General features: G+C 36.0%; 1 protein-coding gene across 2 annotated transcripts in view; it reads right to left on the reverse strand.

Annotated features, from left to right (window-relative positions):
• Window positions 1-14216, reverse strand: part of ITGA1 (integrin subunit alpha 1) — a 201513-nt gene that overhangs the window by 16987 nt on the left and 170310 nt on the right. For both annotated transcript variants that reach the window (XM_069095297.1, XM_069095296.1), the window contains 5 exons: window positions 12465-12554; window positions 10536-10638; window positions 7969-8082; window positions 2916-3017; window positions 2273-2377 (listed from right to left, as the gene is read on the reverse strand). In XM_069095297.1, coding sequence (XP_068951398.1) covers window positions 2273-2377; window positions 2916-3017; window positions 7969-8082; window positions 10536-10638; window positions 12465-12554 — 514 coding nt within the window. The remainder of the gene's footprint in view (window positions 1-2272; window positions 2378-2915; window positions 3018-7968; window positions 8083-10535; window positions 10639-12464; window positions 12555-14216) is intronic.

The raw sequence follows: 14216 nt of genomic DNA on the forward strand, positions 1-14216 counted from the left end.
TGTGCCACCTAGCTGCCCCAGGTACTAGTCTTTTTTTTTTTTAAGCAATTGGGATTAAGTAACTTGCTCAAGGTTACACGCCCAGGTGTTTCTGGATGGATGCTAAGTGTCTGAGCCCAGATTTGATCCACCAGGTCATCCCAACACTGAGGCCGCTGTGCTACCTGGCCGCCCCCAGGTACTAGTCTTAATAATATTATTAGCAATTTCAGTACTTTAAAGTTATGTAGTTTCACCTCTCTGGATGTTCCTTTCACTGGTGCAGATAGTAACCTCTATTGACCTTAGTATATGGTTTTGGTGAGTTTTTATATTGGGGAAAATTATTGGATAGTGTCCAATATTGGATAGTGTCCTCCAAACAGGGGAGCTTTGTCCCAGACGCTGGGGTTTTCTCAGCTGCCGAAGGTATTACTTGGGTCCCCTCTCTGAAGCCTTCACATGCTCTGGCAAGCTGGTCGCATACCCCAGGACCTCCACCCTCTCACTTTGTCCTTAGCATCTATGTGTTGATAATTCTGGAAACCGCCACAGCTGCTGGTGATCTGAAGTCCCTCCAGTAGGTGGCTGGTCAGGCCAGCCCTGAGTCTAAAACTTCTGACTTGTGCAGGGCTGGGCTCAGCTCCCAGAGAGCTGTGCTGGCCACTCCCTGCTGGCCTGCCATGCTGTCCTCAGAGGGAGGTTATGTGTCATTTTGTGGGTTCTATAGCTCCAAAGTTTGTTCAGTGTCACCTTTTACATGAATTGGAGGAGGTGGAAGCTGGAGCACTGTGGAAGTCCTGTTTCTACTCCGCTATCTTGACTCTGCCCCCCAATACAAAAATTTTTAAAGAAAAAAAGCCATCCATAAAACATTAACAAATACACAGAAGAAAACAAAAATAAATTCAGAAGGGAATATAAATAAGTAAAAAGTTATTACTAATGTATTAAATTTTATATACACTTAAAAACTATTCATAGTGTGAGCTCACAGTTTCATATATTGCCCTCTTTTTGTTCTTTTCTGTATATTCAAATGTTTGTGTTTCTAGATGACTAAGTTCACAATAAGGAAGAAAATTTAAAAAAATAAAATGAGAGGGTTGGACTGGATAATTTCTGAAACACCTTCCGTCTACTGTTGTCTCTGATTCTAACAAAGAAATCTGCCAGTTTTTAATGATAACCCACATTATTATGTAGCTCTTTCCAGTTTACAAAGCATTTTCCTTTACACAATGTCATGTGGGAAGCAGGGTACCTGTGATTTCATAGGTCCAGGAGCTCCTTGGTAAGGAAACTCTCTCTACCAATGCAGATAGGTAACATTTTCAAATTGTAGTTTTAATAAGCCATCTGAGGAACTGAAAGGTTAAATGCCTTGCCCAGCTAAAGTCTCTCAGAGCTGGGATTTGAATATAAGTTTGTCTGGAAGCCAAACATCTACCCCTTACTTTCCCCATTTTACAGATGAGGAAATGGAATCTCAAAGAGAAGGCTTAAAAGTCACACAACTGTTTAGCAGTACAGCTGGCAATAGAGCCCAAGTCTTCTTGGTGCTTTTTTTTTTAATGCTTCAATAAAAAGTACTTTGAACAACTGTCATTTTAATTATTATATTTCATTTAATTAATTAGATTTTATTTATTATTATGTTTTTAATTATTATAAATACCCAAACTAGATGCAAAGGACATATGAAGGAAGTTGCTATTTATATCCAGAAAAATAATAGATAAATAGAAATTATGTATAGAATGATTTTGCATCTGTCTGTCTGTCTATCTATCTATCTATATATCTATCTATCTATCTATCTATCTATCCATCCATCCATCCACATATTTGCATCTGATGGTAGCCATCTCTAGGGCAAGAGAAGAAAAAGAAATTTAAATGGTAAATTTATTATATTACATAATGTATTATATATTATAGAAATATATTTATGTTATATATAACAAATTACAACATATTTATAATTTTTTATTATATATTATATATTTAAAAAGAATAACAGATATGCAGTTCCCTGTGCAATTGTCTTTTTATTATTCTATATTATGGAAATGCTTATTTTATTTCATAAATTAAAAATAAAAAATTACTAGGGATTGTCAATATCCCCCACAATTCCTATCACTGTGAAGTCAATGAGCAAAGGAAATAACAGAATCTTTGCAAACTATAAAGCACTATATAAATATGGGTGATTATTGTTATCACCATCACTGCGCATTTGTTGAATCACTTTGTATTATTGACTCTCTAAGTCAGGAAGATCACTTACTTTTATAAATGTTGATTTCCACAAGATGAATGTAACATTTACTTGACTTACATCAGAAGGGATCAGATTACACATAATGGTTGCAGATTTGCAGGTATTGCAGTTCTGTTTGAGAGTGGAAGAAAATCGATTAGCGATCATTGCTACTTTAAGTCAGGTACTGGAACAAGAACAGCTCACTTTAGTTTAAGTATAGGATCTGTAAATACCTTCACATTATACATTAGTCAGGTTATAAAGACGGATTGTATCAGCTGGAATGAAAAATGGTAAAGACATAAAACCAAATAAGAGAAGGAAAAAGATCAGGTATTTTGCTTCCACCTGGATATAAACTCAGTTCTTTCAAGTTCTTTCTCTGGATGCACATATTTCTCTCCATCATGAGTCTTTTGGGATTGACTTATATCACTGCTTTGCTAAGAGGAGTCCAGTCTATCAAAGTTGGTCATCACACATATGTTGTGTCTGTAATTGTGTACAAATTTCTCCTGGTTCTACTCTTCTCACTCAGCCATCAAAGTTAGTTCACTTTAGTTTGATGTTGAATTTATTCACTTGGGATACAGAAGTTGGCAAGACTGAATAGAAAATATAAAATATGAAATAATGCCTGCTATTAAAATTAGCACTTGAAATTTACCAAAATGGTGCCTCGCTTGAGTTCTCCAGATTTTGGTACCATTTTCTTTCCAAAGTTTATGTCGAAGGGATCTTGAAGGCTAGTTGGTCTGCAGTTTACATTCTGTTAGGAGACAAAAATGTTGCTTTATCAAACATTGGGGTCATGTCCCCCATCCCGCCACCAAGTGAAAGCAAAAAAAAAAAAAAGGAAAGAAAAGAAAAGGTCATCTAGAAAGGCACTAATTGTGAATGTTGGTCTTGGTCACAAAATAATTTCAATGTGTAGCATCATTAGCTATAGCCATACCTATATGGATGTAATAATCATTATCCATGATGGCATCCATTAGTTGTTTAGCGTGACCACAGTGTTCCAAGAGGGATGCTAAATATCACCATGCACAACTTCAATTTGAGTTTATGCTCATGAGCTTTGACTTAAGATTTACGAAATATTACAGTGTACGAAGTATATACTTTTTTTAAATTCCTAGGATATTGAAGGATAAATGGAAAATTTAAAGTTGCTCCAAAAGTAGAATGTTTAATAACAATTTAATTTTTAAATAGTGGCTCAAAAATGGATTGCTAATAGAAAAACCCACTAAGATTTTAAAAGTAAGGGATTTCAATGTTGGATGCCAAGATCACAAGATGTGCAAACTGTCAATTGCCCCTCACAGTGCCTCTTTAGCTTTTTGTCTTAAATCAAAGGATGTGAGATTGCGGGCAGACAAATCTGAAACATAAACAATTGCAACATAATGCCCAGTGCCTTCTGGAGCTCTACTCGATTCTCCATACAACTGGCAAAGTGAATTTCTTAAAGTATTTGTCTGATGGTGTCACACAAGTCCCACCCCAATTCCTCCCCTTTCTCCCCAAATAAACTGTAGTGGTTCCCAATTGCCTAGATTGCTGGGAGAGGCAAATTACAGGATGGAGCTAGCCCACTGATATGGCCTGAGAGCTAAATGTAAAAACCATTTTTAGGTATAAAAACAGGCGATAGGACAGACTTGGTCTCCCAGCGATAATTTGCTGACCCTCAGAAGAGGATCACATACAAATTCCCCTTTTTGTCATTTAAAACTCTTCACAACCTGGTTTCTTCCTACTTTTTTGGTCTTATTCAACATCATTCTACAATCTAGCTGGTGTGGCCATCTGGTTCCCCAACCATGAAACATCATTTCCCTGCACTGTGTGTTTGCATTGGCTGTGCCTCATGCCTGGACGGTTCTCCATCTTCACCTCCATTGGTTGGATTTTCTGAACTCAAACACCACCTTCTGCATGAGACCTTTTCTCGTTCCCCCAGTCACTAGTTTCTCTTATGTGTTTTTTTTTTTTTTTTGCAAATACCTACATTATATGCGGTTAGACCACACATTAGATTATAGATTCTGTATGGGCAAGAGTCACTTCACTTTTATCTTTGAATTTCCAAAGCTAACCTAGTCCAGCACCTGACATATAAGAGGAACTTAATAAATGCCTATTGATTGATTAATTAATTTAATATCCCTCCCTAACTACCTCCTTGCTTATCCTCTGAGGTCCCAGTGTCTCACAAATTTATTTTCTGGGAAGAAGGGAAACTGTTAAAAGTCTATTTTGTGACACTCAGCAATAGAGGAAGAGAGTGTTTGAAAGGGTCTCAGCTACTTTTGATTATGCCTCTCCTCTGTTCTAGCTCCTGCTTTCTGATAAAAGGTATTTTATACAAGTATTATGAATGAAGTAGTTATAGAGGTCTAAGGTAACAGGGATAGGGTAAAAAGAGAGGCTGAGAAAGAAAATAACGAGTAAAAATAAGATGGAGGGAAATTCACAAATAATAATTATAACTGTGAATAGGATGTTTATAGCATCTCTCTTTATGGTGACCCATCTATTGAGGAATGACTGATCAAGTTGTGGTATGTAGTTGTGATGGAATTCTACTGTTCTATAAGAAATGATGATCTCAATGATTGTAGAAAAAGATGAAAAGAAAAAAGAAAAGTGAAAAATGAGGTGAGCATAACCAAGAGAATATTGCATATGGCAACAGCGATATTGTTTTAAGAAAGACTTTGTGGGGTGCCTAGATGGCAAAGTGAATACAGCACTGGCCCTGGAGTCAGGAGGATCTGGGTTCAGATCTGGCCTCAGACACTTAACACAAAAATATAGCCATGTGACCTTGGGCAAGTCACTTAACCCCAATTGCCCTCAAAAAAGCAAAAAAAAGAAAAAAAGAATGACTTTGAGAGACTGTCATTTTGACTATTATAAATGCCCAAATTAAAAATAAAGGACATATGAAGAAAGATGCTATCTGCATCCAGAGGAAAAACTGATAAATAGAAGTATGTATAGAATAATTCTACATATATATATATATATGTGTGTGTGTGTGTGTGTGTGTGTGTGTGTCTAATGAGAGTTATCTCTAGGGTAAGGGGAGAGGGGGAGAGGGAAGGAAAAAAAGGAAAAAAAGAAATGTACATTATGACTTAGTTGTATATTTGGAGGGAATAGCAAGTTGTACATGGTAGATTTGCAGTTTCAAGTGCAATCACCTTTCTTATTGTACAGTGTTATGGAAATGCTTGTTTTGTTCCATGAATTGAAAATAAGTTTAAAAAATTTTTAAATAGGCTTAAAAAAAGAGAAAAGGGTTTCACCCCTTTAAAATGTCTTTGGAAAGATCCAATTGTAAAAAACTAAATAAATAAAAATTAGGATATAAACACATTAAATATCTGCATGAAGGTGTTAGAGGGAGTGAGAGGCACTATGTATGGGTCAAGTCCTTCCATCTGGGAGACCTTTTTGTCAATCCACAAGACAGATATGGGTTTAAGGACTCAGAAGAAGCCTTTGCTTGGGGGAGTGAAAAGTGAGATTAGAGTGAAAGAGACATTATTGGGTCAGGAACTGTGAAAAACAAAAACAAAAAAACCCTTGGACAACACTTGGGTAAGATTAAATCAGGGTTTAGTCAGCATTATTTGGTAATGGTTTGTTGTTGTTCAGTCGTGTCCGACTTTCCATGACCCTATTTTGGATTTTCTTGGCAAAGATACTAGAGTGGTTTGCCATTTCCTTCTCCAGCTCATTTTACAGATGAGGAAACTGAGGCAGACAGGATTAAGTGACTTGCCCAGGGTCGCACAACTAATAGGTGTCTGAAGCCAAACTTAAACTCAGGAAGATAAGTCTTCCTGAATCCAGGCCCAGCCCTTTATCCACTGCATCACATAGCTGCCTGAGTTGTTTAGTTACAGTATTCATGGCACCACTAGGTGTTCACACTGGTTGGACTTGGAGTCAGGAAGGCCTGAGTTCAAATCCAGGCTCAGATATTTACTAGCTGTTTGAGTCTGGTCAAAATATTTAATTTCTCCGTGCCTCAGTTTCCCCATGTGAAAAATGGAGATAATAATAGCACCTATCTCAGGGTAGTTGTGGGGATGAGATAATATTTGTAAAAGACCTTTGCAACCTTAAAGACCTATAAAAGTGCTAGCAATGATTATGTTTGGACACTTGTTTTGTTTCAAGCTTTGCTCTAACCTATATGTCATCTTTTTTTTTTTTTTATAAAAATGAGAAAAAATCAATACATTAATTATCATGTCTGTTTAGGGGCTTTTAAAAATAATTCTATTGTTTTCTAAAATAAAATATAAAAGTGGAGAGAATATATTTTATATACCTACTTTTTTGAGTATAGAATTAATTAAGGATCACTTTACTGTGAGGCCTACACAACAGCTGCCCCAAGTTCCCAGTAGAAACCATCTTAAGGCTTATGTTATAACTGCAAACCTATTCACTTATTTAGTTTAGAACATTACTGAGCTGTGATGATGTCAGTGGGGCTTACTTCCTTCATTGACACAGAGTGTAACTCCTTTATGACTCAATCAAATGTCTTTTGAGAAGTTCTGTGGCAAAAAATAAATCATCCCCCTGTAATTACTTGCTGATGAACCTCTTCAAATGCTGCTAGATGGATCCTGGAAAGTGAAACATACAAACTACCCTTGGACCAAACCTAAAGCCCATCTAGCTTGGTATAACTTTCCATAGAATGCTCACTCTTGGCATAGCCTTCGAGAATCCAAGGTCACACCCGAAACAGAACCAGCCATCAGAGCAGAACTTTAATGGATGAAATCTAACTAAATGACAATGAGCGTGGTATGCATAGTTGTAAATTATTATTTATTTTAATTGATTTTTTTGTTACTAAACTAATAAGCAGTCCGTTGAATTTCTTTTTTAATTGGGAGGACTTCTTTTATTTTGTCTGAGTTCATTTCAGTCATGGCTGACTCTTTGTGACCCCATTTTGATGTTTTCTTGATAAAGATACTAGAATGGTTTGCTTTTATTCTTCTTCATCTCATTTTACTGATGAAGAAACTGAGGCAAACAGGTGGTAAGAGACTTGCTGAGGTTCACACGGCTAAGGGAATATCTGAGACTGGATTTGAACTCATGAAGATGAGTCTCCCTGGTTGCAAGCCTAGTACTCTATCCAGTACTACCCACCTGCCCTATGTTTCTGTTATTTGCTTTGCCATTATTGCTTTGGCAAAGCACCTGACAAGCAAAGTGAAGAATACTGTTTGTTTCAGCACCAATTTTTCTCATATGACATAAAATAAAACCAAGCAGTAGTAAGAGATTTTATTTAAAAAAATTATGAATCTCTGGGGCAGGGAGGTGACCCACTAGATAGAGCACCAGCCTTGGAGTTAAGAGGACCTGAGTTCAAATTTGATCTCACATACTTACTAGCTATGTTACTAGCTAAGTGACCCTGTCACTTAACCCCAAATGCCTCAAAAATAAATAAAAGAATGGATAAATAAATATTATGGAGCTCTTTTGTTTATTGAAATCACCTTCATTTCTGAAAATATTCGTCTCCTTTCCCAACCCATCGTCATCCCTTGTAACAAAAACAAAAAAGTTCAGCAAAACCAACTAATACATCTACAGAGTTTAACAATTCATACAAACTTAATAATAGCCTTAAAGTAAGGGAAAGATGGTAAAGTACTATGACTTACATCAGAAGATGACCATCCAATTAGGTAGAGTACAGGGTATTCATCTGATGTTAAGTTGGGGAATGAAATATTCAGCTTAAGTTCTGGTATGGGGATGTGTCCACTTTTTTGGATCTGTACAAAATAAAAGAAAAGCCTGATCAAGCACATGGTACTTAATTCATGTTTGCTATTTCTAATCTTGGATGTCCTTACCTATATTCATGTTCTTGTTCTGGCCACTACCTCTTAATATTCGCAGCCAAGAAAATTTCCCACTCAAGAAAATTATAAGCAGGTACCTACTTCCAGTGGAATCTTGGAAACTGAAAGGGGCCATGGTCTTATTTAAGAACAACACTGACTGAGGCAATCTAGACTCATCTAGTATGGAGTTTGGCTGGTGTGAAAGAATGAATGATAAGAGGAAAGGAAGAATGAATTTATTTAACTAAGGATATCTGTCTACCCAGAAGTGGCCAATATCAAGTGAAATTATCTAGTGGGAAACCAAAATCCTTCTTCATTTACCTTTACCTTATCACTTTAGGTATTATCTCCAGACCTAAGGCCAGTTTCTAGGAACTCTGTGGATTTCTTTGAGGTTAGCTGAATTCTAGGTGAGGTATCTTCCTTTGTAGTTCTGATCCACTTGAGATAATACAGAGAAATCTAGGCTATCTCCACTTGGGTGCTCTGAAACAGATCTACCGGGCGAGGCCTTCTAGAAGGACTTCTCAGCACATCTGGAGCCAACTTCTGGTGGTTTCAGATTAGGTGAGGGTTTCTAGTTCTAAAAGCCTAGAATCACCTATCAGAGTGTCTCTGGGGTTTCTGACTTTGCTTCTTGCTTCTCACTCCTGGGGTACTCTAATCCTTGATGACTGGAAGAAGCAAAATATCTGAATACCTTCTTGGAGTCTGATATTTTGTTCAGGAAAGGGAAAGGCAGACAGGGCAACCTAATAACACTGAATTCCATAGCCACTTCAGAGTCCAAAGGCATGGAAGTGAAATAGCTGCATTTTCTCACTGAATCTTGTGAAGCAAGATTAATCCATTCTTTGAAGTCAGTCTGCACCTTTATGCTGACACGATAGAGGAGAGGTGAATTTTATGTGTTTTATTTAGATAGCTTCATAGTCAGAAAGATTCATCAGACTGCCCATGGGAATAGAAGCATGTGGTTCACACAGGATAGTACAACAACAAAACATTTATGCTACAGATCTAGAGGATGCCATTTTTTCACTGTATAAGAATTTCCTTTTTTCTTTGTTCAGTATCTAATGGAGAAAAAGAAATTTTACAATGCAGGTTACCACTGTCCACTGTTATATTGTTTTACTGTCCTGTTATAAATGCATTTTAATAATTTTTATTTAAACGGAATCACTTTTGCTTTAATCGGGCTTGTGTGCACTGGAAATTATATGGAATAAGAGACTAGTTCAACTCTACGAGGGTTCACTACCTTAGTAAAATGTGTGTGTGTGTATATGTGTGTATGTGTGTGTGTTTATGTCGAAAGGTCATAACAAGAAAAAAAATCACAGTAGGAAACAACCTAGGATCTAACATGAGTAATATTGTTGGCCAATGACATATATGTCAAGAATCTCTGATTCCACAGATGAGGGGATTCCTTCCATTATTTCAGATACAAACACTTCTACACTTTCCTGGATGACCTTTTAAGTGATTGTGACTGAAAACAAAATCCCCTGGTGGCTGTTTCTGCTGCTGAGCCTCTCTGAACCAGGCTAGGCCAGTTTTGGGACAAAACACACACAGGCGACTGTTGGGTCCAACTTGGACCCTTTCCTGCTTAATTAAACCTACTAGACTTTAAAGGCAAAGCATCTAGAAGTAGTGGATCAGATCTAAACCATGATGAAGCACTAGTTTAGGAATGTCAGCAAAGGAGACAATGGCACAGTTTCTTATTAAGCACACTGTGTATAAATAGAAACATATTAGAATTTGTTGAAATGTGTATGTGTAGAGAAAGGAATAATGCCAAGATTGTTTTGGAATTCTCACCTTAAATATTCACAACAGAGGACCATCATATTAGGCATATTGAGTAAATAATTGATGGAAAGCCCAACAAAATGTGGAATAGCTTCTTGGTTTGCTTTCATGAAGAGTCCCTTGCATTCATTGTCTCTCTACTGTAGGATGTTTAGAGATTTTTGTGACCTGTCATTTGTGGGTGTTGCTGTTGTTTGTCCTTTCTCAGAGAGGACCATACAAAAGGAAGGTAATACCATGACTTCAAATGAATTGGATTTAAGGAAGGGTGGACTGTGCAAGATCACCAGCCTCACTTTCCCCTCCAGAGCCATCTGGATCCAGTGGCAATCAGGACAACCGAAAATGACCCCCTGGCACTGTCATTTACTCAAAATTTTTAAAAATATTTTTAAACAGTATAATTTTTTAAAATATAGTATGATTCTAAGGATTTGGAGCAGCAAGATTAATATGTCATGACAAAGAATTTCTGTAGATGTTATGACATACAACTTAACTTAAAAGCTTACAATGAAGTCCTTTAAGATACAGTTTTAGTAACTATTTCTCACCAAGTAGAAAACATTGATTTCATTTCCGATGTCACTGGTAGAATTAATAACGTCAGGAACCGTATCGTTGGCCGCAATTGAAATGTGATATTCACTTGCAGAGCTTAAAAGGTATTGATAAAAAGAAAAAAAAAAGAAGAGTTTTGTTTTCATCCAGTTTGATTCTTTTCTTTCTACTCTAAGCCATGTAATTCCAAAAAATATGCATACATATACACTAGGGTGAATTCTTCTCCTTCTACTTAGGGTCAGAAAGCCTAAATCCTTATGTTAAAACACAGTCAGGGCTGAAGGAAATTGAGATGAGCCAGAGAACACAATTCAATTAGTGTTGACACATATTTGGCACCTCTGTCTTTAAAGAAATATAATATAAAAATATAAATCATGTCACAGGGCCATACAATAATGAAAAACTTATTATGGATTCTGTAGTTTCATTTGTGGCTAATGAATTAACATTCACAAAAAGCCAGTATTTTCCTGTAATAAAGATTTTTTTTAAGTTTAAAACTCTAAGCTCATAATTGTAACTTTACTATTCAACTTGTGCATCCTTCTGGTGGTGTCAACTGAATTTTGATAATTTTTTTAAGCAGAATTCCAGAAGAAAGTCAAGGAAAGGTGAATAAAAGAAACTCTTTGAAAATGCTTTACTGGAATTTGTCTTTCAATAAATGGAATGGAAGGAATTCTTGCAGAAAGCCAAAGTATTAGGAAAAGTGGATATAAAAAATTGGAAAAAGAATTTACAAAAAGGAAAAAAATGAACAGATAGACTTGTATGTCTACAATTTTGACTTCTTTTCCTTTTACGACTTCCTAATTGTGTTTGACATTGATTCTTAGAATTTTCCTCTTCCTGATATTTATTCTTAGCGTTAATCTCGTACTCTCTTTTGCTTAAAGAGTTTTATTAGGGAAAAAATTATTAAAAAAAGTATTTGAAAGGATAAATATAAATAAAAGTCTGGAATGGGAAGATAATTTTAAAACAATTGAAAGAAAAAATAACAAAAACCTAAATAATAGTTTTCTTTTAAATAATCTTATTTAATATTTTTCCCAATTAAATGTAAAAACAATTTTAACTTATGTTTTTCAAATTTTGAGTCCTAATTTCTCTTTCTCCTTCCTTTCCAACCCTTCATTGAGAAGGCAAGCAATTTGACATAGGTTATACATGTGTAGTCATGCAAAACACATTTCTGTGTTAGTCATTCTGTGATCTGTATTCAGGCTCTATCAGCTCTTTCTTTGGAGATGGACAGCACCTTTCAACATGAGTCTTACAGAATTTCTTTGGATCATTGTATTGCTGAGAATAGCTAAGTTATTCATAGTAGATCATTGTACAATATTGCTGCTACTGTATACAAAGTTCTCCTGGTTCTGCTCATTTCACTTTGCATCAGTTCATGTAAGTTCATGTTTTTCTGATAGCATCCTGCATCACCAAATAATAGTTTTCAATGAAAACTGATTCATATTTTTATTTTGTCCAGTATGACATGGTCAGCACTTAAACGCACAGAATAAGGACTAAGACTCATGAGTTATGGTACCAGCACATCCCCATCTCTAAGCCTCTGGTTCCTCATTTGTAAAATGCAGGAAATAATTGTCCTACATATCTCATTGGGGGTGTTGCAGGTGATGTACTTTGTTTTTTTTTTTTTTAAGCAATCGGGGTTAAGTAACTTGCTCAAGGTTACATGGCCAGTTATTTCTGGGTGTGGTGCTGAGTGTCTGAGCCCGGGATTCGATCTCCAGGTCTTCTCAACACTGGAGCCGGTGCTCTTATTCTCTGTGCTACCTGGCCGCCCCGGTGATGTACTTTGTAAACATAAAAAAATGTAGTCATCATTATTTTCTAGATTTCAGAAACGCTTTCCCTTACAAAACAGCAAAAAGTAGATGTTTATCTACCTGGAAAACTGGAGTCCGGCTTCATATTTCACTGGAATAGAAATACCTATTTCATTGTCAGAAAGGGTCTCCAAAGGTTCTTCACTGTCACTAGAAAATGATTAACATAGTCGTGTTAGATAATATTAAGATATCCTGCATAGTATCTGTATTGGCATCTGGTATTTTATTTTGTTTTGATTTATTTTTTAGAATAATGCTTCTGTTGTAGACAATTAGCCATTTAGAGAAATTGCTATACATTTGAAGAAGAGTTCCAAATTTCTAAAAATAAAAACATTTTTGAGAATGCTAGGCTAAAAAATTAGAGCCCACTACCAGTGGCATCTAATTCTTTTCTTCATGGGCTAGAGCAACACAACTCCATGTTCCTTGTAGTTTTATTGAACAGTCCCGGCATGGGCTGATATTATACTCTTTTCCCCAAATTATTTCATTGTAGCCCTAGGGTTCTATTTATTTAGTAAGGCCTCTCCTCAAGAGGTTTGGCCCCCTGTAGTCCTTTACCTGTTTGTCTCCCTGTCAGCCATCAAATGTAGGTTTTTAAAAAATTCTTTTGCCAATTTTATTATTTAGTTTTAGTATTCATTAAAATTTTTTTGAGTTCCAAATTTTGTCCCTCCCTTTCACTCCTCCCCCACCCATTGAGAAGGCAAGAAACGTGACATCAATTATACCTGACACACACCTTTCTTTAAAGAAAAACTAGGTCAAGACCACAGAATATACTTACTGTAGCTCAAATTTTAGTTGTTCTTTTAGAAAAGAAAGCTAAATAAATAGGCATGACCTCTCATTCCCCCTGTCCCTTAATAGTATTGATAAACCGAGGGGAGAGAAGACATGCAGAAGGGAAGATTGGGAATGAGATAGAAGTATTTAATAACGAATGAGGATGAAGTCTAGCCTTCTTATTCTGATATTTCATATGTGACCCAACTTGTCTTTCTGGCCTTATGCATACTGGTTTTCCAGATGAATCTTTTATTCTATTTAACTAGGCTATTTCCCATGCCTGTGTATCTTAGTTGATGCCTTCCTGAAATTCTCTCTTCTTTCTATTTATCCAAATCCTGTCCATCCTTTAAGACTCAGTTCAAACCACAGCAATGTTAATTCCTTGACCAGACTAAAGTTAAAGAATGTAAGAACTGCAAGGGAGCTTAGAGGTTCTACTGTCCAATTTTATCATTTTATCATATAGACCAAAAATAGACTGCTCTCTAATACAGGTCATAATCCTCAAATGCATGTATGTATATGTACATAAACACATATATGTGTGTATATATACATGCCATATCATAATAGATAGTAAGTTGGATGTGAAGTCACAAAAATTTGGATTCATGTCCCATCTCTGATGCATGTATTAGATGTATGATCCTGGATAAGTCACTGTCTCTAAGATGAAGTGACACAAAATGAAAACCTGCAGTGACTGAGGGAGAATCTTCACCCAGGAGTTCCCATCACCAGTGAAATCCCAGGACCTGTCTTCATCCCTACAAAGGTATTCATTAAGAAACAACTGGATAATTTTGCTTGTATAAATATATATTTACAATGAAATTCTTTTTATATTTCTTTCAATTCAAATAAAGCTGCTTTATTAATTTTTATCATCATACTCTCTTTGTCTTCATTACTTGTTTTTTTCTTACTAAGAATGTGATTTTAGGTTGAGCTAAAATTTTGAACAAGCTATATTTTTTGAGGAAAATGTGGATAATATTTTTATTCACTAATTAA

The sequence above is a fragment of the Petaurus breviceps genome, unplaced genomic scaffold (genome assembly GCF_028583685.1).
Source record: "Petaurus breviceps papuanus isolate PSGF00001 unplaced genomic scaffold, PetGlider_PUasm1.0 226, whole genome shotgun sequence".
NCBI classification, from domain to species: domain Eukaryota; kingdom Metazoa; phylum Chordata; class Mammalia; order Diprotodontia; family Petauridae; genus Petaurus; species Petaurus breviceps.